Source organism: Pipistrellus hanaki (genome assembly GCF_964339955.1).
Source record: "Pipistrellus hanaki genome assembly, chromosome: 7".
Classification (NCBI taxonomy): domain Eukaryota; kingdom Metazoa; phylum Chordata; class Mammalia; order Chiroptera; family Vespertilionidae; genus Pipistrellus; species Pipistrellus hanaki.
Window position 1 is genome coordinate 82,324,156 of NC_140509.1, and position 26,806 is coordinate 82,350,961.

Genomic DNA, 26,806 nt, shown 5'->3' on the forward strand with positions numbered 1-26,806 from the left:
AAATAAAATTTAAAAAGAAAACCCAAAGTTGTTTTTTTAATGTTTAATAAATTAAAAAATGAGAGGTAGTTAAAAATGACAATGAAAACCTACAATTTTAATATCATCCTTAATATAAGGCCAGTATTTTCATTGGATATAAATATTTTTAAAACTTTCATTTTAGGTTACTCAATATTATATTTAATAAGTGTAACATTAAAAAAATAGCCTCCAGGGTATATTAATATTCAAATGTAATGTCTTGATATAAATATGACTCTGACTTTTTTGTGTTGGTGCACAATAGGATACTGTTTTCTTGAATGTCAAAAGTGCATGCCAATGTCAGGCAAGTATTTTGTCTTAAAGATTTAGTGATACTTTAAAAAATAATATGGCAGCTAGAAGATTTGAGCACTGTACTGCCTTTCAATTATGGAGGAGAATTAATAGTTTGGTTCCAACATTCTTAAATTAAGTAATTCTTAAGAGACTATGTGAAAACAGTTAAGGTCTGAAATAGAGAATTACTAGTATCTTCTTTATAACCCTTATAAAACTTGTGTTGGTTAAAAACTTAGATTTTCACTTTCAAGGAAACTATGCCACGGGGATCGATGTTTTTCATCAACATTTTTGGTGATGCTACATGTAGGCATTCCTTTCCTTATATTTCAAAACTAAGTTATCAAGCTTATCTTTTTTTCCTGCTAAAGTACATACATTACACAACTGTTTTAGAACTGGAGAGCCAGCCTTTAATAAATTAATTACAGTATTGGACATGTGATATATACATAGATTCATTTTCTTCTGTTACAATTAAAAACAATATCACTCTTTAATTTGTCATTGAGATAGAAGATCTTCAAATTATTTTGTGCTTTTTTTCTCTTTTCATCTTATTATTTTTTTTACACAACAAATGCTTCTGTAATAAAAATGCCACAGTTTTGGCAGTGAACAACCAGAGGAATGCCCCATTGGGATTTCCCAACAAACAGAGATAAATAGCTCTTTTTTCATGTACAGATATATTGGCTTCAAAATGAGTGTACTGAACACAGTAGATAGCATGTTGAATACTATTGTTTACAATTTAAAAATTGGCTTTGTCTGTCTTACGTTATATTTAAAAACGCAAACTACAGCCAACTTTTTTGGCAATTATTTCTGTAAGACCATATTGCACAAAAGTCCTTAAATACAGATATAAGTTATGTCATTGGATTAAATATTACAACAACTACATGGCAAATGAAGCAGTTTGACTTTGCACATGCAGTCTCTGGAAATACACTAGGAGACTGTTCATAGGACTACAAATACAGTTTGCTTGCAAGTAGAATGAGTGTTGAGTAAAACAAACTTAATTTGGCAATTCGTTGTCTTATGTGGTATTTTCTCCAAAGTTAACCATGGATAACCTTGATAAAAATGGAGACAAAGAACATATGGTTTTATTTTCACAGTAGCCCGAGGAATGCTAAACTGTCGTCCTCCAGGAACTCCGTGTCTGGTGTTATATGACAACTTTTATTTCCCATCCCAGCCCTCCAAAATGATTTCTTTAAATGAAAATTAAGATTCAGAAGTAGAACTGGCAGTACTTTCAACAAATGACTTATATATTTGAGAGTTCAAAAACCTTGGAAAAGAATCTCTGTGCATTAAGGTATATATCTGAAGTTGGGCATCTTCATACATGTGAGGATTGGGATCCAACAGATTTCTATTGATCACCTCTCTAACTCGAGAATCAAGACTGACCTAAAAAGAAATAAGAGCAATACATTAAATCATTTTTTTTCAAATTTTCTCAATTAAATAGCTAGAGGTACATGACACATTAGAGAAATTCCAAAGAGTAAACCCAGCTACCTAAATCTTAAGGTTATCTTTTTCAAGGCTATATAACCTTGCATACTATTCTCCTTCAAAAATTAAACTAAAAAACAAAAAGCAAACAAACAAACAAAAAAAAACAAAACATCATTTTTGACAATTTATATTTATTGTTGGGGTAGGAGAGAATTCCCTCCTACTAGTATGTGACATTGGGGGAGACCCTCTATATGGAACAAGGTAGATACCTTGCAAAGCATAGTTCTCTGGAAAACATTGACATCTGTACCCAATGCTTATAGTTTCATATTCCAAGTTATACTTTGTCAAGAGTAGAAAAACAGGCCGAAACCGGTTTGGCTCAGTGGTAGAGCGTCGGTCTGCGGACTGAAGGGTCCCGGGTTCGATTCCGGTCAAGGGCATGAACCTTGGTTGCGGGCACATCCCCAGTAGGGGGTGTGCAAGAGGCAACTGGTCGATGCTTCTCTCTCATCGACATTTCTAGCTCTCTATCTCTCTCCCTTCGTCTCTGTAAAAAATCAATAAAATATATTTAAAAAAAAAAAAAAAAGAGTAGAAAACCAGGAATGTGGAAGTTCCTAATATAGCAGAAGCACAACAGAGATTCTTTATGCCTTAGGTCTACTTGGCAAGGCCTAGGAAACTATCATACAGTCCTCCCATCAGAATACAAGCAAAGATCTCTGTACTAAACATTAAGCAGAGGCAGCTGCCGATTGCACATCCACTCACGGTCTCCTTGACAAATCAAAATCCTGAAGTGACCTCGGGGTCTTTAAAATGTCAACTATAAAAATGGACAGAATTTTCCTTGGTCATATTGGTGGTACCCATCAGGTATTTTTTTTTTGTTCAAACTGACACTCAAAACTCATTTCCACTCAGTTCCCAAGGGTCAGTGGGCAGAGCATTTCTTTTTAACAAGTTCGTTAGGGAATTAGCCTTCAGTACAGGAAAGTTCAAGACTAGGTAATGCTCACTGGCTATCATATAGTTCCAGATATGAGCTGTAAAAACTGCAATAGCAAACCGGGCTGGATCTGTGAGTTTGCCACTGAAGGCAACCAGCTTATAAGGAAGGCCCTGTGGTCCTACAGCGTGCTCTAGTTTGAGACAGTGAGGGTCTTCGGGAGCAGGTGCCATCAGATAACTCTTGAAGAAAAAGAGATAACTTCCTCTCTGCCCTGGTCTCCTTCCCTGAAAACAAAAATTTCGTCTATGCACTGTCACCTTAGCATCAGAGTTGGATTCATGAACTACGAAACAAGAGGTTATGAGAATCTAAGAAGGAACATTTCTTCCTTTCTTTTAAAATTTTCTATTTTCCACCCAACAACAGTGTGTAGAGAGAATATTATGCAGATGCTATTAGTTTTCCCCCCTACTTTTCCATCTTGAGGCAGAATAGTCTATCTGCACCTACCTGGTGGACTACATGAGGGGGGGAAAAGTCTATTAGAGTGGGAAAGTATGTCTTATGTAAATTTTGAAAGGAAAATGTGTCAAGAGCATGGTTTTTAAACTTATCTGGGCTTCATCTTAAAATGTTTTTTAAACCCCACTGTTTCACTTGATTTACTAGCTTCCGAGAAGTGATCCGAATTTGTGATCAGGGTGAAAGGTTGAGTGTCAGGATGGCTTGTGCTGGACATTGTGCTATATTCTTCTTGGAGATGAACCAGAGCACCACAGCCCATTCTCCCTTGTCCTGGACTCAAAGCTGTCACCATTCCATGATATCTGCCACCATGTACTTGGTGTTGATGGATAACTTTCCCTGAAATGGGGCAGAACTGCTTGGTTGTCTTTTCATGTAACTTAGACGCAGTAATATGAGTAAAGTAACAGTTAAATGTTAAAAACAAAAAGATAAGGCAGGATAATTGCTTAAAGTGGAATCTTTGAAAGGAGAAACATAAATAGGAATTCAGAAAACTCATTAATCAATATAATGTTATTTGAAAAATATACAGAAATTCTGTAAGTGATTCTGTTATCATTTTTCCTCACAAATGCTAATCTTGTTGGAACTGCTAAGGCATGTTGGTAAGGTAAGTGGAGAAAAATTAATCTCAATAAGTGAAACAGAACTAAGCTCTGCCCTGAAAGGATATATTAGCAAAACCCTACAAGAGGCAAACCATCACTGAGTCCTGACTGATTTCCTCAGTCCTTACTGTTTTACAAGTAGTAGGGCACCCTGATCCATAGTTCTCTGTTTCATGATATACTCAAGTCTATACAAACCTTTCATATTTATACCTAAATGTCTCATCACAATTATTTTTCACAAGCTTTTTTGTTCTGACTTCTTGTCCCATCCACTGTTTCAATTATACCCAGAGCTGGAGACAGTCCAAATGATGGACCACTTACATTCTGGTGTCCCCAGATCTCTGAGCTCTATAGTTCACATGGAACTGGGTTGACTAAGACACCCTTGGGATGCTATTACAGGAGGATTTGTTAGGAAACAGTTGATGCGTTTTTGCACAGAAAGGTCAGAGAGATGGAAGATTGGAAAGGGCTCCAGGATAGCTACAAAGGGCTATACTGAAAGTGTATCAGTGAGTTAAGCCATTGGACATGGCTCAAGCGTAAATATACTATACTATGTCTACACTTTGGCTCAACACATAACTTGTTAACCATTGTCTTTTATAATGGCAAATATCTAATGGTTTTGGTTTATTTGATTTTGCTGCAAAACAGTAATCAAATACAAGAGTGGGCAAAAATAGGTTTACAATAATTAATAAATTATTAATACAAGAATAAACCCTGTGTTTCCTGAACTCACAACTGTAAACCCCCTTTGGACTATCCCTGTATGATTACTATGTTGATAGGAAAGCAATCAACTGGCTAAACAAAGGCTGTTCATACAGTCCCAAACTTAGATTCTATGTTATATTCTTTACAAATCAGCATATTTGTAAGTAACAGTAATAAAAATTTGAATTTTACCTCTCTCTCTGTAGTATTTTCAGGATATTAGAGAGTGAGTATGGCCTAATTACAGGTGTTAAAACAATAAAGGAGAACATAGATATGACTATTACACTAAATACTAGTCTATTTAATTTAGCAAAGATTGTGTGTGTTTGTGATCAGAAAATATTATTTTAATGACCGCTATGGAAAACTAAAATTCAAGTCTAAATTGGGCTGGAACAAAACTCCATTTCTTTCACAAAGAGAATGAAAATCCTATAGTTTATCTTTCAATAATCAATAACTATGATTTCCCTAAACTATGGCCCAAAGAAGAAGTAATTTTGTGAAAATTAAGTGTTTTGCGAAGCTCTATCAGTGACACTTGGAAATCAGGAGCTGTGAAAACAATGGGAAAGTATTTCCCATAAAAAAACTAAAAATTAGAAAATGTTGACTAAAGTAAAAGAACTATATATACTTAATACAGAAACTATGTGTGTGTGTGTTTTTCCTACTAACATCATTTTAAAATGGAATAGTCATCATTTTAAGATGATATCTAGATAAGACGAAGGAATGGACTGATAATTAGGCAATTATCACTTTAAGATGACACATATTTTGGGAAGAGAAATGGGCTGGGTAAGGCTCTGTAATTATGTATAACTAGAAGCAACAATTCGTGTGCGTGCGTGTGTGTGTGTGTGTGTGTGTGTGTTGGGGGGGGGAGGGTCCTCAGCCCAGCCTGTGCCTACTTGCAAATCGGGAACCCTCACTCCTAACTGCCCATCTGCTCTCTCCTTACCGCTTGTCTCCTGCTCCTTAGCGCTGCAGTGGAGGCGGGAGAGGCTCCCACCATTGCCTCTGTGCTCACCAGCAGTGAGCCCAGCTTCTGGCTAAGTGCACTGATCATCAGGGGACAGCTCCTGCATTGAGTGTCTGCCCCCTGGTGGTAAGTGCATGTCATAGCGACCAGTCATTCCACCATAAAGGTAGGTAGCTTTACTATCAATAGATTGTGGGCAAGAGAAGCATGCCTCTGGGCTCATTTTAATTATTTGATATATTTGCCATGCAATGAAATATTAAATTAAAAACTAGGAAAAAAAAGTTAATGTGCTAATAAAATCCAAGCAGTATTGGTTAAATGCTAAAGTTCTGGGTAGACCGGAAGCCTGAAGAATGTATTTTTAGGATGCAGAATTATAATGTCGTTAGAAATACAAAGGCACCTGGAATAAATGTATCGAGGCTACAGAAATAACTCTCCCCACCTTGTTGCTATGAATACCTTTCTCATGTTAATAAAGGAAATAATTTAAAAAAAACCACAATATTTTTGAATGCAGTTCAAGACACAATATGGACTATCAATGACACTTATAATCTAATAAAAAAGTGAATTCTTTAGGTATACATTAGAGTTGAAGTAGTTGATACAGACTTTCAAGCATAGATATTGCTAGAGTAGACACTAATCCATTCAATAGATTTCAAGGTAAGAGTGTAAGGCAGCTGGGGCCCCATCAAGTGTTGAAGGCTAAACTCTGGGAGCAGGAAAGTATGAGGTCAGGACATTTCAGTGCTCAGGTGAAAACCAGTGGCCTAAGAGGGTGGAGTGGAGAAGACAAGGCCTTCTAGGAACCTCTGAGTTCAGATGCCGGAAAGTCCCTCTGGAGCTCAGCACCGGCCTTAAACTCTCCCCAACAGCCTTGAACTCTAACAGCAGGAACATTTCTCAGGGGCAAATTAATTTTCATAAAGGTAATGGAAAAAGTATTCATCTGTTTGCTTGAAATGCTCCTAATATCTTAGGTATGCTGTGGCAATGGGGAAAATAGCTTGTGCTTTCAATAGCTGCAAAACTATCAATAGGTAAGCACAATTACCATCCCCATCTCTGCTCAAGAACATTAACGGATCACTCTTCAGTTCTGTAAATATCGTATCATAAGTATCATCAAACGTGGTATGTTTGTGTGTGTTTTTGAGCCCCTCTACCAGAGGTTTCCAAACTCATCGTTATGTGGAAATAAAAATCCAAGTGCGGATTGACAAAAGTGCAGATTCCTGGCTATTTCAAGCATGTCGGATTCAGAAGTCCTGGGTAGGCCTCAAGAATTTGCTTTTCAAACAAATGCTCCCGGTGATTGACAGGTGATGTGGGGATCGCACTTTGAGAAACACTGCCCCTAAGCAAACTCCTTTCCACTTTAGCTCAAGCCACAGCAAGTTGTCTTTTCAACGGGCTTCCTAGTGTTAGTTCTGAGGAGCAATGAGACTACCACAGAGTCAGCCAGAGACAGATGACCAAAGCATAGCGAGGAAGTCTAGCCTTCAAACACAAACGAAGGGAGATCCTCACAACGGACTCTCCATTCTCTCCCCAGAGAAGCCTCCTCGCCTGCCCACCCCATGCACTACCCGACCTGGACAGAAGGGCCTTCAGGTTCACCCTGGGTGTTAGGAAACTCAGGTCAGTATTTGCCAGTTTGGGGTTTTTTATTTACCTCCTTTGGTGATAGTATCGAAATGTAATCGTCATATATCGTTCTGGCCTTTTCTTCAATGACTTTTTTGTTCTGCTCTTTCTTTAAGTCTTCACAGGCAAGCCAGAAAAGCAGGTTCTCTTCGCTGTATTCTGTTCGGAGGAACTCTCGGAAAAGGTTTCTCCCTGCCGGGGCTTTCATCATCTTGTCAAAATTCTGAGACCAGGACAAGACTTCATCTGCCGTGGGGTTTTGGCTGCAGAGAAAGAATGGGCCCATCATCAAAGGTGACTGTCACCCAGATAGGGGGAGAGGAGCAAATAGAACAGCTAGTCAGTTGCTGCCATCTAGTGGTCATCGCCACTCAGTTCGGTATCAGCCACCAGAACCAGGTGAGTTATTTCTGGGTGAGTGTGAGGCACCAACCAGCTGCATGTCAGGGAGCCTCGTGTTCCAACAGCCAGTGGCTCTACACACTGTGCACGTGGTCATAGCGGATTCCTCATGGAGATTGGAAATGTTTAACCTTATTATAGGATGCCCCCCAAAATGTATACACACTTTGAATGATTATAAAGCCAGTACTTATGAACATACAGTTTATTTGTTTATTTTCAATACTTAAAAGAATCAACAGAAATGAATGCTTTTTTTTTTGTCAACGCCTGTTTTCACACTGATGACCGCTCTGGTCCAGGCACTGCTGATAACTTGAAGCAATGGAATTGCAAATATCAAGCATCATTTCATTCAGTATTTGTCGACTGTTGCCGGTTTTGTACCGTAAACTATCATTTATGCATCCCCATAAAAAGTCTAGTGGATACATTTTCTTTGTTGAAAGCTTAGTCTGGCTTAATGCATTATTTCAAATCAGTTAAACCTGAGAAGGAATGAAAATTAGGTGAGCTATCAGCTATTAACATGTATACACACTTTCAATAATTATAAAGGTAGTGTCTGTACTTCAACTGCTTTTGTGAACTTCCAGTAGCATTTTAGGATACATTTATTTTGTTTCAAGCTTAGTCTGGCTGAAAAGAAAGAAGTACCAATTGAGTTGTCAGCTGTTGAGGTGTGCAGACACATTTTTGGGGACTCCCTGTATATTGCAAGTTGGTAGAAACAGTCTATACATTAATTGTTTGAAGAGCAAACTGACTTTTCCACTTGCATCTGATGTAGATTTTCATTTTGAGGCCACAAGACACAGTTTCTCTTTTCATTTCTAGTAGGTTTTTTTTTCCTTTCCATTTATCACTGGATCTAAAATATATTGTGTGCTCTTGTCACATATTTTCCTAAACTTAAATAATTTTACTATTAAGTGCAGGGTGGGTCAAAAGTAGGTTTACAGTTGTTCCTATGGAAAACAATACAATCTATGATGATAAAAGCATAATATGCTAATTAGACCAAACAACCAAACAACTTTCTGGATGTCATTCTGGACATCCTTCAGGACGAAGCTCTGGTGGCAGGGGCTGAGGCAGAAGCAGTTAGGGGCGATCAGCAGGCCGCTGAGTCATTAGAGATGATCAGAGAGGCAGGTTAGTGGTTAGGGACAATCGGTAGATAGGCAGAATGGTTAAGGGTGGTCAGGTAGACAAGCGAGTGGTTAGGGACAATCATGCAGGCAGGCAAGAAGTTAGGGGCATCCGGCAGGCAGGCAGAGTAGTTGGGGCAATCAGGCAAGCAAGCAGAGGCAGTTAGGGGTGATCAGGCAGGCAGGCGAGTGGTTAGGGGAGATCAGGTAGACAGGCAGAGTGGTTAGGGATGATCAGGCAGTCAGGTAGGTGAGTGGTTAGGAGCCAGCGGTCCCAGATTGCAAGAGGGTGCAGGTTGGGCTAAGGGACCCTGTCCCCTCCCCAGTGCATGAATTTCATGCACCAGGTCTCTAGGATTCTACCTAATAAAAGAGTAACATGCTAATTGACCATAATTGGTTGACCAACAGGAGCAAGTATGCAAATTAACCCAACAAAGATGGTGCTTTAATTTGCATACACTGGCGCCAAGCCACTGGGGATGGGGCGAATGCACCACCCCAGCTGCTCTGGGACTCTGGGCAGTGTGGGAAGGTGGAAAGGCAGCTCTGGCCAGAGCGAAGATGCTGCTGGCAGCCAGGGGAAAGAAGGCCCATTCTGGCACAAATATTTGTGCATCGGGCCTCTAGTTAATAAACAGTAATACAGGAATAAACTCCATGTTTTTCATACTCACAACTGTAAACCTACTTTTGCTTACCTTGTATTATAAATGCATTGTTACCCATGAATGGAGATATCACAGCGACAGAGCACAGGGCCCTTACAATGACAATGAGAACTTTTTAGAGATCTACATTCAGGTTTTTAGTGACTACTTCCCTGCAGAAACCACCAGTTATTACTCCCTTTGCTTATACATCTAAGTGAAAGAAATGAACTGGAGATTCTTATGGTTAAACTAGAGGCCTGGTGCACTGAATTCATACACTTGGGGGTCCCTAATCACAGCCTGAGCCCTCGGGGGATGTCTGGGAGCCCATGGGGAGGGGGCCTGAGCCAGCAGTTGGACATCCTTAGCACTGCTGTGGATGGGAGAGGCCCCTGCCACCACCGATACACTGGCCAGCAGCGCCCCCCCGTGGGAGTGCACTGATCACCAGGAGACAGCTCCTGTGCTGAACATATCTCCGCTGTGGTCAGTGCACGTCATAGTGACTGGTCATTCTGTTCAGTCAATTTAAACATTAGCCTTTTAGTATATAGGATTGGTCTTGCTTTCTCATTCATTGATCTATCATATTTAATAAGTTTCCAAAGACGGTATACATACATTTTTGAGCAAGTATTTTAAAGATTTTTGCTATTCAAACCGGCCTGAACTGCAATCATGAAAACAAATTTATTTATTTATTTATTTTAATATGTTTTATTGATTTTTTTACAGAGAGGGATAGAGAGTTAGAAACATCGATGAGAGAATCATCAATCAGCCTGCCTCTTGCACTGCTCCCCCACCCCTTCCCCAATGGGGATGTGCCCGCAACCAAGGTACATGCCCCTGACAAGACACAATTATAATGTGAGTCACTCACCCTTCCTCTAGGACCTGGATACTTTCCATTTTGGTGGTGAGCGTGGGTCTTCCCGCAGTTTCTGCTCTCTCTTCGTTCCTAACAGTGAGGCTGTAATGTAGCACAACACTTTATTTTGTCTAGGGAAAACCAAGTATTGAAAGAAAGGGAAAAAAAATGCAAGAAAACATTTCATGGAAGAATTTAACTTTTGACTATGTGAGACTATTTAGTGTACAAAAAACAGCAATACCATTTTTAAATGACAGGATAAGCCCCTTTCAACTAAGGAAAAGAGAATCACGATTTAATCAAATTATAAAATAAATCAGAACTCAAAAATGGATACTGCTATACATTCTGACTTCATCCTTACATAATTTAAATTACTTGAAATCCCTGACATACCTACATGATTATATGCTTTGATAGTATTTGATATACATTATTATGCCACTCTTTGTAATAACTCCATTTTGAGTTTTTGTTAGTGCTATTCATAGTTTGTTTTCCCTTTATTCCCCCCACTGATATGAACCTTCCTCATTCCACTCAAGTTGGAACTGCTGGATTTATATTTGACTCTGTCTTTTGTCCTTTCACCCTAGTTAATCAATTTCTGATATCTCCAGAGGTTCTGAAAAGGAGAGCATTGGATGAGAGGAATCTATGTCTCTGAACATAATCTATAGGATTACAGGAGCCAGGGCAATCCCATGCACAGTAATAGTTCAGAATAAGACTAAGAATTATTGGATTCAGGCTCTCTGTAGCCGAATAGCGCCTTGGGGTGGAAGACCCCAGGTTCTAGATGCAGACTAGACATATGAGGGAGATTTGGGGCAGATAGGAAGAAGCAGGTGGGGAGGAAGACTTGGAAAAGTCAAGCTACTGGATTAGCAAACTGATCCCTTTATGCAGAAGCTGAGGAGCTTCATGGGAGCCTATCAGACAACAAAAGTTCAGATAGCATCTCTTTCTTTTATTTACTCGTTCATTTTTCCAACGAGGAGGAATGGGAACAATTATTTTCTAGTGCCTATTATATGCCAGGCACTGTCTTTTTACCTTCAGTTTTATTATCCCCATTTTAAAGTTGAGCAGTGAATCACAGAGCTGTGTGTTACCTCGGCCCAAAGTCAGACACTAACTATGGGTATGGTTGGAATTTGAATCTGATTCTGGCAAGTGACCTTGCTGATTTTATTGAGTAACTATTATGAACCATACTCCCAGATAGGCACTGACCCAACAAACTATTCACAATGTGAATGAAAAAAAGGGTCACTCAATCTGGTTGTGGTAGACAGAAGGAGTTTAGTGGGAGAAAGCTTCCAACAAGTAGTTCTTCTTAATCTGCAAACTTTGCCATTTGGCAAGGGAAGCAGAGACATTGTCTCATGGATTCCTCCTTTCATGATCAGGTGCAGGGGTGAGGGTGGAGAGAATGGAGCAACGGGGAGAATTTAAGGTAGAGAGGTCCCTCTACAACGGAAGTGAGACCAGCCAAGGACATTTAGTTGAGAAAGTTGACTACCTGGAGAAAAGTGAACCCAGTAAGAATTGGAAAGGATTCTTTATTCAGAAAAAGGGACACATCAATGAAAAAACAAAACAAAACAAAAAAGTGAATAAACCTAAGTTCTCTTTTAACAATTTCTAGGGAGAGTGACAGATTTATTGGTGCAGGACCATGGCGAGAAAAGAGTAACCCTCCACAAAAGTGGTGTGGTCCCAAGGATTCTGGGAAGCACTAATGACAGCTGCTTGTTGCTCAGACACCCAGCGAACGGAGTTGTGCCCCTGGGAAGGCAGCCATTCCAGAGCCTTCGGCATACGAAGCCATGGGGATACAGCAAAGCGGATTCAGGGAGGGCAGTGCAGTTGTCTGTGTGCTCGTGTGTGGGGACAGGGAATGTGTTTGCAGATGGAGGTAGCCTAGGAGACCTCAGTCTTCTGTGGTCCTGACACTTAGGTCAGGGCTGTGTTTAGAAGAGTCACTGACTTCTCAAAGTGTCTTTGACGCAGTGCTTCTCTGGAATTTGATGTCTTTCCAAAACTTATGAAAAATGGGTGGGAGGAGGTTGGCATTATTCTGTGAAACTTCCTGGGAGAAATTATTGATGCCAAATGTATAAAATATGAAAATGTTTGATACATTCTAGAAAGATCATATTTAAATAGGAAATGAATGCTCATTCTGCCAAGCTTTACTGAGCTTACATGGGTGTGCACACATAGTAAGGTACTATAAAAAGTAGAGGAAAGAAAGCTTGCTTTTGTTGATTAAACAATACATTTAAAAATTGTTTTTGTTACATTTTCACACAAGTGCAGAGTGACACACAAATGCGAGAATTCTCCACTTTATGCAACATCTTAAAATCATTTTTTCTCTTTGGTATCTTTGCTGTGGAATATTAAATCTGGAATCCACACGCACGATTGACACATTTCTGAACATGAATTCTGGCTCTCCTATCTGTTTTCGTGATATTTACAAACACCCCAAATGCCACCATATTAGAGTGATCATTATGAAATATTGGGTTGTGTTTATATCTTCCATTTCTTACAGATGGTAAAATATGGACACACATATGTACCAAAGTGACTTAAAATAGACATTTAATAAGTGCTTAACCGCCCACTGCTCAATTTCTTGATATAATATTGGACACAAAATTGTCCTGTAGAGAGAAACTGACAAGTGTCCTGTTAATCAACCTGCCAATTCTCTTTTTTTCTTTATTTAAAAAAAAATATATTTTATTGATTTTTTTACAGAGAGATAGAGTTAGAAACATCAATAAGAGAGAAACATCGATCAGCTGCCTCCTGCACACCCCCCCCCCCACACACACACACACACTGGGGATGTGCCTGCAACCAAGGTACACGCCCTTGACCGGGATTGAACCTGGGACCTTTCAGTCTGCAGGTAGACGCTCTATACACTGAGCCAAACCAATTTCGGTGTCTTGCCAATTCTTGAAAAACCAGTTTCAAAGTTTTATTTGTCAAGAACCACTGATAGTGCCATTTTAAGATAAAAAGAAATGGAGAAAATGACAGGAGAGCTTCTACTAGAGTGCCAGTTATGTCTTGGGAATGACGAATATCTGTCCCCAATTTCACTTGGTCTTGTTCTAAGTAGTATAGTGGGTTTTGTTAAGATAAATTTGCTTTAGATCAACATATACATGCTGTATGTGCTCGAGAAAAGCTCTAAAAGAAAAACATCAAATTTAACAGTAATGAGAAATCATGTGGAGACATTTTACTTCAACAGTGTTTGTAACATTTTAAATGGACTTTCTATGTTTTAAACAACTAAACTCATAAATAGAGCAGAATGCATATACAGTGCTCATGGTGGGAGTCTTGATGGAGCTTAAATATTTATGGAAGACGATGCCAATAACCTAGGCTAAATATGCACAAATAAGCACTTACAATCCCATTAGACATTTTGGAGGATGGTGACTCTGAGAAGGGAGAAATACAGTTGGTATGTTTCTGAAAAACCAGGAAATAATGCCTTCTTTGTGCATAGATGGACTTTTTGATTTGTTGTCAGGGAGTTTGGAGAGTGGAGTGAGGCTAACATCGCTGGCTGCCCATTATACCATTTACCTACTGATTTGTCATCATGGATACATGTAGGGCCTATTTTGGAAGAGAAAACAACTGGTTCTTAGAGAGAACCCTTGAAATGGGCAAATAAGTGAAGACAGTGAAGTAGCCATGGTAACTCTGGGATAGAGGCTGAGCGCAAAACTACATGTTTATACAAAAACTCAACTGGGGAATCAATAAGATGCCTACATTTAATGCACAATGCAATGAAGGTTCAAGAAGGAACCCCTGCCATTGCTAAGGCATATATTCTAGAAGGCTCACATCATGATTTCAGTGTTTCCTTTTTTATTTAACAGGTCCTGCCTCAAATTTCCCAGTGCAAAAACGGGATCAACACCCTTCAGCTTCTGAAAGAGAATCGGTAGGTTATCCTTGAAATGTTGCATTTTCCTCAATCAAAATATCATGGTGAAATAATACAACAGCTTTGTTTAGTGGTTGACAACAATTTATAAATACGTCTGAGACACCTGGTTTATGCAACAATGCCTGGGTTGGAAATTCAAGATCAATGAAGCCATGGCTGGGTAGGTCGGTTAATTAGAGCATCATCCTGATACGCCAAGGTTGAGGGTTCGATCTCTAGTTCGGGCACATAAAAGAAGCAAGCAATGAATGCATAACTAAGTGGAACAACATATTGATGCTTCTTTCTCGCTCTCAACTCAATAAAGAAAGATCAATAGGACAGACTGCAAAATCGAGGAGCTCTAGCAGGTGAGTAAGTATCACACGGCACTGCACTGACAGCTAAGACAGTGGTTTGCATGGGGTGTTTTGCAGACACAGGCGCAGTGGCTACAATTTGGCACGAGAGAACTGAGAAAGCTTTCCAGAGGAGGTAATGATTAAACTGGATTGAACAATGAACGGGCATCTGCCGGATGGAGACTTGGACAAAGGGAGTTCCAAGTAGAGGGGGGAATGTATGGAGGCTGGGATTTGCAAAAGAAAAAGAAAAGAAATGTTATAAATGTAGGACAAAATGGAGAGATCAGATGTTTCAGGGTGGAAGCAATAAATTAGAATACGCAGTGAGGTGTAGAACACAAGGAGGATACTCTAAATACACACTGAGTGACCAGATTATTATGATCTCTGAATGCATAATAATCTGGCCACTCAGTGTGTGTGTATGTATGTATGTAGTATATATATATATATATATATATATATATATATATATATATATATATATATTTCTTTTTTTAGAGGCCCGGTGCATGAATTTGTGCATGGGTGGGGTCTGGCCAGCCTGGCCAGAGGGAGGGGACGGGAGCTGCTGGCTGAACTCCTGGTCAAGGGAACAATTTGCATATTAGCATTTTATTATATAGAATATACACTGAGTGCCCAGATTATTATGTATTCAGAGATCATAATAATCTGGCCACTCAGTGCAGACTATACCTCTCTTAAGATGATTTTGGCTTCCCATACTTTATTTCCTTTGTTTATAATGAGGACCATTGGAGTGCCCTATTATACAAGGCTACAAAGTAAAGACTAAAAACTGTGACAAAAGGGCAAATGATTACACACACTTAACTGAATGGGAGGGCCAACTGTTTGCATATTAAAATTCCAATTTTACCAAAGAACTTTTTTTCCTCTAAAGCACTTTTTACCTCAACCTGAGGAAATAGAAACTGACACCTTGCCATTATTATACAATACTTCCTCATATATTGCCTTGCTACTTCTCACAACCGTCCTGTAAGGTAGGCAGGGGTTTATTATTCATAATTCCCATTTTATTTAATAGGAAACAGTTCCCAAGGTTGACGTACATGCTAGTAATGCCCACACCAACCTATGTCAGTGTTGGCATTAGCATTTGTGTCTTCTGGCTTCTTGGTCTCATGCTTATTTTCGCCATGCAATGCTGCTTCCCTTTATAGAAAACATCAACTATGGAATTTTACCTCTTCGGTTATATACAAAAATCAGTTGCTTTGAAATGTTTGGGTAGGTTAAACCTATCACAAACCAGTGTATTAAGGGCAAATGTCCCCTCTAACAGTGTTTTCCCACAGCCATCAGTCTAGGGGAGTTAGTGCCCAGAGGACCCGCTATACAATAGACATTGGAGATGTTTTGTTTGTGTGTTTTTTAAAAATATGTTTTTATTGATTTCAGAGAAGAATGGAGAGGGAGAGGGAGAGAGAGAAACATCCATGATGAGAGAGAATTATTAATTGGCTGCCTCTTGTATATTCAATACTGGGGATCGAGCCTGCAAACAGGACATATGCCCTTGACGGGTATCAAACCCAGGACCCTTTGGTCCACAGGCCAATGCTCTATCCACTGAGTCAAGCCAGCTAGGGCTGTTAGAGAAGGTTTAGACAAGTGTCATAAAGCAAGTATTTCAACCGGCTTAAGCTTTTGTGCCATAAACTTGAACCTCTCTCAAAATTAAAATATCTGCTATTGAAAAATCTGCCCACTAGATGGCTGTGTTGCCCTTATAAATGTAATGTTTTACTTAGAATAAAACTGAAAAAAAAATATATTTCTGGGAGTAATTACCCTTATTTGGGGAAGGGAGGAAATCTATTGTTATGTGTGTGGAGTTTTGATAATTATATGTTTTAAAGCATTTGAAAAAAGTCATTCAATTTTTCTGAGAGTGAAATCAAACTAGAAGGAGACAAATTTAATCTTGAGAGGTGTGCATAATAGCATCCATTTCCCTTTTTGGTATTTAGAGAATGTTCTGGATACTCCATGGCCCCAAATCATTTGATTTAGAAGTAATACTTCAGTTTTGTGTTTTTTTTTTAAAGGCAGGCATGATCCTATTAACATAGTAGGTATTTGTTACAATAATAAATTGTTTTGAATTCTAATGTCTCTTGCTGGGTAACATGAATCTTAGGTCATACATTTTTGGAGCAAATTAATTTAAAAAGTTAACTACCAACAGGCAGAAAGCATTTGTTTTATTAAAATGTTTTTGAAAAGCAATTTCAGTTCCCGTTCGGTTTGCATGTAAATGTTTGTGTTTGTTTTACTTTTTTATTAAATACATTGGGGTGACATCCTATCTAATAAAGAGGGAATATGCTAACTGACTTTCACACCATCACAAAGATGGTGGTACACACAGCCAATATGGAGGGAATACGCTAATTAACCACCCCGCCTTCAAAGACGGCAGTGCCCATAGCCACAAGATGGCAACACCCAGTCCCCTCAGCCCTGCCAGGGCAGCAGGGGTGCAGCAAGGCCAGAGCCCCCCAGTCTCCTCAGCCCCCCAGCCACCTAGGGCTGGCCTGAGGTACAGGTAAGCCTCAGATGGAAGCTGCCCAGCCACCCAGGGCCAGCCCGAGGTGCAGGTAACCGGGGCTGGCCGAGGCTCGCACTACCAGCAGTAGCAGCAGCACAGTGTGTTGGGGCATCACCATCCCTTAATTGCCAGGTCACCTCTTGCCCCTGAGGGCTCCCAGAATGTGAGAGGGGGCAGGTCAGGCTGAAAGACCACCCCTCAGTGCATGAATTTTCATGCACCAGGCTTTTAGTTGGTTAATAAAATTATATAGGTTTCAGGTGCATATATTACAACCCCAAGTCTAGTCTCCTTCCATCACCATTGATCCTCTTTCCCTCTGGTAATCACCATGCTGTTGTCCCTTCACCCTTTTCACCACCACTACCCAGTCCCCTTTCTCAGCTGTTAGTCTGTTCTCGGTATCTATAAATCTGTTTCTATTTTGCTTATTTTCTTCATTAAATTCCACATATGAGTGAAATCATCTGGTATTTGTCTTTCTCTGGCTGGTTGTCCAGGTTGTATATAAATGTTGTTTTTTAATATATATATTATTGATTTCAGAGAGGAAGGGAAAAGAAGAGATAGAAACATCAATTTTGAGAGAGAATCACTGATTGGCTGCCTCCTGCCTGCCCCTCACCCCCCATCCTCCCCATTGGGAATTAAGCCTGAAACCAAGCATGTGTCCGAAGCAGGAATCAAACCATTACCTTTTGGTTCATAAGTTGACAGTCAACCACTGAACCACAGGGGTAAGGCTGTATGTAAATATTATTATTTTTATTATTTTTATTAAATATTATTATTATATAAATATTATTATTATTTTTTTAATGTGTAGAAACGGAGAATTCTCTTCATTTTCTCATAATTTCTCTTTGCTACCAAGTACCTTTTTATACTTGCTTCTGTTTAAAAAGAAGGGTTTCAAACATTCCCTTTTTCTACTGATATTACATTTTTAACTTAAACCCCAAGCTGTGTATTTCAGGTTCATCGACGCATTGGTTTGATGCCAACTGCATTTAAGGCTTTTCCCCCTTTAAATTTAAGAGAATTATAGGACTGATATTTAGATGTACTTCATATAACACACACCAATCATCAGAATCTATTTCAGTTCTCAGGTTGATTGAAATCCTATTTTGAGCTCTTCCTTCAACCCACTGTAATTTTCCCTGTAAGTCATAATTACGTTAGAGGATGCTTTTGTGGGAAAGAAAATATCTTGGAAGTGAAAAGGCCAGAGGGACTTCTATTTAGTTAGTAGACACTGTTATTAAAATGGCATGTGCTCATCCAAGTCCTTAAAGACATCGATGAAGTTGGAGCTCAAGTTTCTGGTTTTAGTTAACATGTGTCCCTAACATAAGAACCAGAATGAAAACGTTAGGACTGTAGTAACTGATGCTCAGGAAAAAATCTGACATCTGACAGTTGCAAGGGTCACCTCTCCATCCAGCCATTCATTCCTCTCCTGGCATTTTATAGTTCCTGTGAGTGTGAATATGCATGGGCTTGAGGGCAATGATCCAGGGAAAGGCCTCAGTATCTAATGACCTTACAATGCTCTGGAGATCCTGGGGCTGTGTGGTGCCTGCTCTGAAGATGCTGAGTGGTGATACCTGTGCTTGTTGACCTGAGAGTTGGGGACAAAGGGCCAGGGATACAGAATGCAGAAACAGATTCTGTTACATTCACTGGCAACATCCTATACAATAAAAGGCTAATATGCAAATCAACTGAACAGCAGGATGACTGGTTGCTATGATGCGCACTGACCACCAGGGGTCAGAAGCTCAATGCAGGAGCTGCCCCCTGGTGGTCAGTGTGCTCCCACAGGGGGAGCAACCCTCAGTCAGAAGCTGGGCTCATGGCTGGCGAGTGCAGTGGAGGTGGCGGGCCTAAGCCATCAGTCTGCCATCTCCCAAGGGCTCCTGGACTGCAAGAGGATGCAGGCTGGGCTGAGGGACCCCTTCCCCTGAATGCACAAATTTTATGTGCTGGGCCTCTTGTATAAATAGACTATGCTAAGAATATAGTAGTCAAATCCTATAAAGTCTTCTAATTTCCTTCCAGCCTGAGATTTTTGAGGAGGTCAGAAATAATACATATCGATTATAGCATTTTTGGAGCCCTGACTTGTACTGAACCCCAAATTAACTGATGTATATATGTTCTTAATTCCATGTTACAAGTAAAGAAACTGAGGCTTAGAGAGGTTGAGTTTTCACAGTGTATATCATGAAACAAGGATGCATCTGTGTAATGCCAGTATCACCCTTCTTCCCTATCCCATGCTGCCTCTGGAAATAGGCTTTATATGAGGAAGACATGTTATTAGAATTTGTGTCTCATCTTCAAATATGGCAAGATTACATCTATTTAGAATGGATCACATGGAGTTATCATTCCACTATTAGAAAGTGGGTTGATTAAAATAGTTCTGTACTTTTATATAATCTACGATAGGGTTCCTAGGCCTGGCAAATGATCAGGGCCAATCTGTAGGGCAACCAGCAGGGTGATTGGGGAGCCCCCACTGGCACCCACCTTGGCCGGCCTGGTGCCACCCACTCGCTGGCCCCACCCCCTGCCTATGTCACCAGTTGCCTCCCTCTGTGGGGTGACTGGCAGGGTGATTGGGTGGGGGGCCCTGCTGACACCCACCTTGGAGGCAACCAGCAGGGCAATCAGGGGGCCCCACTGGCACCTGCCTTGGCTGGCCTGGGACCTGTGGGCTGGGGGCAGTTCATTCATTGAGCATCTGCCCCCTGGTGGTCAGTGCACATCATAGTGACTGGTTGTTCTGCTGTTTGGTTGATTTGCATATTAGGCTTTTATTATATAGGATATTGCTTTATACAAAAAGCAGCAATGGCAGAAACTTGCTCTCTACTTAGGAACCCATGTTCCTGGACATGAGATGTACTTTAATATATAATAGTATATGGATAGCTTAAACAAAAATATGGATTTTACAGCACCAGATCTTATAATATTTATCAAACCCAATGACGCAGATTATTAAAAAATCAACTCCATATTCAAGAGAAGTGGATTTCATCATCACTCTGACAAGAAAACAAATCACTCTTGAGGGACGTCCTAAAATAGCAGGCTTTTTAATGGGTCTACCAGGCTTCCACCGTGCAAGAGTGTAAGCTAGGCCTAAAACAAATTATGAAGAGTTTTATGAGATGGACACAAGTAAAATGCTAGTGCTCTCTTCAATAGATAGTACAACCATGACACCTTATTAATAGGGAAGCGGTGGCACCATATCATAACCTCATCTTTTGTGTCATTATTGATTCAGAGAGGCTGTGGGGACATTCTTAAATGCCATCCAGATAGCTAGTAAATTTGGCCTGGATTTGGAAGGGTTGAACTTCATATTATTTTAAAAACGAAATAATTTGCTTCGATTTAAGTCAAGAAGGGAACCTCAGCTTCCCCGAAATTGAACTTTCACCCTGAAAGGCCAGGACATCCCCAGACCTTTGAAGGGGGGACACTCATTTTCTCTGTCGGCAGCTTTTCTTTCTAGACTATCCCTCCCTATACACTTTAAGGAGAAGCTTGATTTTCTCTGAGTTCACTGCTTACCTCCCGTTTGGTCAGATGTTGTCAGTTCTCACCCCAGTGGGCCTCCCTGGTGTATGCACCATATTGGTCCTTCCGGTCTTTGTGAGACTGGACTCTGATGCTGTGCTTGTACTTCTCCAACTGCCTCTCCTCTGAGTCCCATGTTGACAGTGCTTCCACCATTCTCTCTTTAAAGGCTGCTATTTCCTGAGGGGTCAGTCCAGCTCTCCACGCTGGGCCATCACTCTCATCCCCTGTATACTGCATACCGATGGCTCCAGAGGGTTACATCTAATCAAAACTTGCCTGGCGAGCTTCCAATTCATTTCTACAACTGACTCTTGGGTAGTTCCAATGGAGCAAGTCCAACGCATCCCCTTATGCTAAACGACCTCCTATTTCAGCGTTTCCCCATTTGATGGAATCACTGTCAACTGGCCACTTAAGCAAGCAATGTGGTGTTATGCTTTCCTCCTCTTTCTAACCTATTGCAAATTCTTGATGGCACACCCTATGCTTTTCTTGAATCTGTAATCTCTCCACTCCCACTTATATGAAAATATTATGCCATATGTATATTGTAATATTTATAAAACCCAAGTATTATATTTTAATCTATCCTTTTGTTTTCTTCTCATCTATTTTTCTGTTGATGATCTAAACACTGCAATATGACACTCGGAAAAAACAAAACAAAAAACACAAGCATTTACAGCAAACACAGTCAAGAGTACCAGTTGCCTTAATGGAAAATGGTCAAGGAGTTCTTCTAGTTCCGCCAGTTTCCCAATAGGAAGCAATCTGGTCATATGTAACACAGACTTGGCACGAGGCAGCTTGAATACTATGCTTTTCTAGAGGATAACCTGGGGGGTAATACCCAATAATCATGTCAACATCCCATTACTTATTGAGAAGCTGTGACCTATCCCCATAGAGGCAGGGAGAATCTGGTGAAATCTAAAGAAATACAACAGTACCAGGCAATACATTGTAATGAGTGAATTCACAAATTCTAGACATACAATAGGCCTATAGTCTTAATGTCCACTTTTTGGCTTTGTGTACACGGCCTGGGAAACCTGGGTTCATTTTGGTAGATGTCATTGTGTGAGTTATAGAAACTATTAAGGAAACTTATCTATGCAATGGCGAAATGGTGTTTCGAAATAACTTTGATTGTGTAAGTTCCATAAGCTATTGAGGAGATCTGGCTGGGTTAGCTCAGTTGGTTAGAGTGTCATCCTGATATGCCAAGGTTGCAAATTCAATCCCCAGGAGGGCACATATAAAAATCCAGCAACGAATGCATAATTGGAGAGAGAGACACCCTCCATTTACTGAGTCGGGCCTATCCAGGGTCTGGGAACTCTGGGGACCAATGTGGAACAACTAATCTCTGGGTCTCTCTCTAACAATCAATAAATAAAAATTTATAAAGAAGCTACTAAGAAAATGTATCTAGCCTGGCTGGCTTGGGTCAGTGGTTGAGTGTCGACCTCTGAACCAGTAGGTCACGGTTCGATTCCTGGTTCGGGCACATGCCCAGGTTGCAGCCTTGATCCCCAGTGTGTGGTGTGCAGGAGGCGGCCCATCAATGAGTCTCTCTCATCAATGAGGTTTCTATCTCTCCCTCTCCATTCTTCTTTAAAATCAATAAGATATATACTTAAGAAAAGAAAATTTATCTAGGCCACGCAAGATAGCGTTTCAAAACTGTAGAATTTTTTGTAAATGGCATTTACGGTGATCTGGTTACAAGTGCTGTGGAGTCCTCTGCAGCTAAGTTATGCTCCTGTGTGGGACGGATTGGGTCTCTGAGGAGGACAGGTACGGGAAGAGACTCCGTTCACTAGTGCTTTGGACAGAATGACTCATCGTGCCTGTGTGAGCAGATTTATTTCCAGAGGGTGGTTTCTTTACCATGGAGCAGACGTGGGATTTGTTTTTCCTTTCAAAAAATATCCTCTGGCTTTTAAAGCATGCATCGTCGTGTTTCCATTGGCAGGGAGCTGAAATGTGACAGCGTCAGAGGATAAAATGGGACGTTATTTTTGCAGATTTGAATTATAGAGGCTGCGGTGATTGTTATAAATGGAGAGAGGGACAACCAAACGCATGTTTATGAAGAGTTTAACATTTGCGGAGTCTGGCCTATCCACGGTCTGGGAACTCTGGGAACCGATGTGTTCAAAGGGGGATGGATGCCTGGAGCTTTCACAGGGATCCTTTACTAAACTCAGCCTGTGACCAACTTCTCCTGAGAAGGATGAAGGAGATCTGATGTGGGCCAAATAGCACAGGAGTGGTACATTAGTGCACGTGATAGTGAATTCGATTGGGAAAGCTGTATTTGATGTCCGTCTTGAAGAGTTTGCTAGGGGCATGGTTCAGATAAAATCTGGAAATGAAAAATGTGGAAGTGTCATCTTCAAGTGGACAAAAACAAGGGATGGGTATTCAGGGACTTGCATTTCAGCCCAGCTTCTCTCACGGACAGGCCTGGGGCAGGAGGCAAGCTTCCGTTTCCTTCTCTGTGAAGGTTGATGTAGCATTTTCCAGCTTTTTAATGAGGGTATTTTTTTCTTCCAAACAAAAGCTCACAGCTAAGTCTAATATGTAAAATAGTTACAGACAGAACAATTCCCTTGGAAACTGCACGGTGTGTGTGTGTGTGGGGGGGGGTGGGGTGGGCAGGACTGTGGTCAGCTCCTCAGAACTCCCCCAGAACTTTCTCCTCACCCCCAGGAAGCAGCTTGAGAGTCAGTGGGAACGTTAGGGAGAGAGAGTAGCTGAAACCTCTTGAATGTGAATTTTTTAAAAAATATATTTTATTGATTTTACACAGAGAGGAATTGAGAGGGACAGAGAATTAGAAACGACGATGAGAGAGAAACATCGACCAGCTGCCTCTTGCACACCTCACACTGGGGATGTGTCCGCAACCAAGGTACATGCCCTTGACCGGAATCGAACCCAGGACCTTTCAGTCCGCAGGCTGACGCTCTATCCACTGAGCCAAACCGGTCCCAGCTGAATGTGAATTTTTTATTGCTTGATCAGACATCACTAGGAGCCACAAGGAATTAAAACAGGGATGGGTTGGCACCTAAAGCATTATTTGAAAAAAGAATAGTCTGGATTATTTTAATGTATCCTCTGATATTTGGAGAGGACCCGGGTACAATTTGGAAATTAGCGTTAAGCTCATAATGCATTTTGAAAGCTCTGCCTTTCACGTCTTGCCGGAAGAACCTTATTTTGTGAGCACACAGCAGTTTCTGATTTGCAAGGTGCTTTCACACTGTCCTCCATGTGCGACTGTCTGAATGACTTCCCAATTCACACTGTCCCCATGACGGTGGTTTCATGAGGATCCCCTCATCCTGCAAAGGTTCCTTTCTCATGAAGAAGGGGAAAAGCATTAACCACCCGAAGAGGAGGTGTCATGTTGTTTGAATCCTGATGTAAGAGGAACATTAGGTTTTGACAATGAACCTTGAACCTGTAGACAAGTCCTGACTAAACTACCGCATCTCCAGGAAAAGCTTGGTCTACCGTATAGAATTTGCAAATGTAGAGTCTTCATTTTGTGGCCAAGACTCAGGCTCCCATGACCCATATATGTAACACAGGTAAAATGGTCTATACCTCATTCCCTTGTTTTTTTCTTCCAGAAACAAGAGCTGTGAGGAGAAGAAGGAGACAGAGAGACCAATCTGGTGAAGGAAGCGACCCCTGGACAGGGGCAGAGAGCAGATCAACTTAATCAGTCACTGTGACCAGAATCCCAACTTTTTACAGTTTTGAAGGAAACTGGAAATATTCAGCAGCTATGCACTTTCTCTCTGTATATATCCCCCCCCCCCCCCCCAAATAAAGTGTGGTGGTAATTTTATAAAGAAAGGGATAACTTTAAACATAGGAGAAGAGTTGACTATGAATGAGAAATGCAATTTGAGGGAAATGCTGTATTGTTTCAAATGTAACATGTGAGCCTAGGTTGAGGTATTTATATTTATTACTAGATATAGACATTTATTTTCCTAGCACTCTCTTTCCTTAAAAGGAGGAAAAGCCAGCTACATGACAACTGCTTCTATTTACAAATGACAGTTACTCATATTTTGATTTCTAACTTTTTTTTTGGTCCGTAAATTACATTTTTTAGTGTTTCTTTTTGTTCTGCTCCTTTGACCTAGCCTGGAAAATTTGAAGAGCATTTCTTTCTTTCTTGTTCCTTCTCACTCTAATAAGCCTTTGCGAGTTTTTTTTTCCCCCTCAACTCAAAGTATAAAAAAAATAATTTTTTGAAAATGCATGTGTAAAGGACATTTTCTTTTTTTCCTCTTTTTAAAATATATTTTATTGATTTTACACAGAGAGGAATTGAGAGGGATAGAGAGTTAGAAACGTCGATGAGAGAGAAACATCGACCAGCTAGCTGCCTCTTGCACACCCCCTACTGGGGATACACCCGCAACCAAGGTACGTGCCCTTGACTGGAACTGAACCTGGGACCTTTCAGTCCACAGGCCGACGCTCTATCCACTGAGCCAAACTGGTTTAGGCTAAAGGACATTTTCATTTGCAATGAGATAATAGCCATAGTTCAAGACAGCTTAACTTTCATTTTCTTCATCAAGTTGTTTACTGTAGAAATTACCTCTCTTTATCATATACTCGAGGCCCGGTGCATGAATTTGTGTACAGGTGGGGTCCCTTGGCCTGGCCAGCGATGGGGCCAATTGGGCATCTTGCCCATTCCCAATCAGGGCCAGCTGGTGGTGGTAATAAGAAAGGAGCCAGCCGGTGGGAGATTCTGATCTGGGTAATCGAGGCTGGCTGGTTGGGGGGGTAGGGTCTGCGGGAGGTTCTGATTGGGGCGATCGGAGCCAGCCAGGAGGTTGGCTGTGGGAGTGCACTGACCACCAGGGGGCAGCTCCTGCATTGAGTGTCTGGCCCCTGGAGGTCAGTGCATGTCACAGCAACAGGTCGACCAGTTGTTCCGGTCATTGGGTCATAATGGTTGCTTAGACTTTAGATAGATAGATAGATAGATAGATAGATAGACAGACAGACAGACGGACAGATGGAAGACTTATAAATGTATAGATTATACATCTCATAGCCTACACTCACGTGCTTATGGTTCCTGGCTAACAAACACAGTTCTTGACAATGACTCTCTAGAACTAATAGAACTCACCTAATGCACCATGTGTTTGGGGTTTACATACATGCCATAGAGGTATGCAGAGTTAATGCAATTTCCAAAAGCTGCTCTAGATCCATAGTCTGTGCTCTATGGCAATCTTATGCCCACAGATTCATGTTGAATATTTTGTTATTTAATGTGCATGTTTAAAATTAATAAAAGCAAGTATTGCTAAATATCTGTTTGACAGCAAATGAATACAGTGCAATGAATTTTCAATACTTGATCTGTTTTGGTGGTGTTGTTTTTTGTTTTTATTTTGTGTGTGTGTGTGTTTATTGATTTCAGAAAGGGAGGGAGGGAGGGAGGGAGGGAGGGAGGGAGGGAGGGAGGGAGGGAGGGAGAGAGAGAGAGAGAGAGAGAGAGAGAGAGAGAGAGAGAGAGAAATCAATGATAAGAGAATTATTGATTGGCTGCCTTCTTTATGCCCTCTACTGGGGATCAAGCCCACAACCTGAGCATGTGCCCCTGATTGGAATAGAACCCATGACCCTTCAGTCCAAAGGCCGACAACTCTATCCACTGAGCCAAATCAGCTAGGGTTGTTTCGGTGTATTAAACATGAAGCAATTCAGAATTGAATTTGGCAAGTAGATAAAATCAGATGCCAATTATTAGAACATGGTCTGATGCAAGTGAGAAATAGAAGTATAATTTTCAGCAATGTGTAGCAATGTATTTGAGATGTTTATACAGAATTTAAATAAAATAGCTTTCCTTTTCAATGCATTTTTGTATTATAACCA

The 26,806-nt window shown here is 40.6% G+C and overlaps 1 protein-coding gene across 3 annotated transcripts in view; it reads right to left on the reverse strand.

Annotated features, from left to right (window-relative positions):
• Positions 1 to 1,042: 1,042 nt before the first annotated feature.
• The window catches only part of RGS17 (regulator of G protein signaling 17), a 76,804-nt gene continuing 51,040 nt past the window's right edge, over positions 1,043 to 26,806 (reverse strand). For 2 of the 3 annotated variants that reach the window (XM_084890199.1, XM_084890201.1), the window contains 3 exons: positions 10,357 to 10,446; positions 7,296 to 7,530; positions 1,043 to 1,752 (listed from right to left, as the gene is read on the reverse strand). In XM_084890199.1, the coding sequence (XP_084746325.1) occupies positions 1,564 to 1,752; positions 7,296 to 7,530; positions 10,357 to 10,446 (514 nt within the window). In that variant the 3' untranslated portion in view covers positions 1,043 to 1,563. The remainder of the gene's footprint in view (positions 1,753 to 7,295; positions 7,531 to 10,356; positions 10,447 to 26,806) is intronic. The other variant, XM_084890200.1, reaches the window with a different exon arrangement.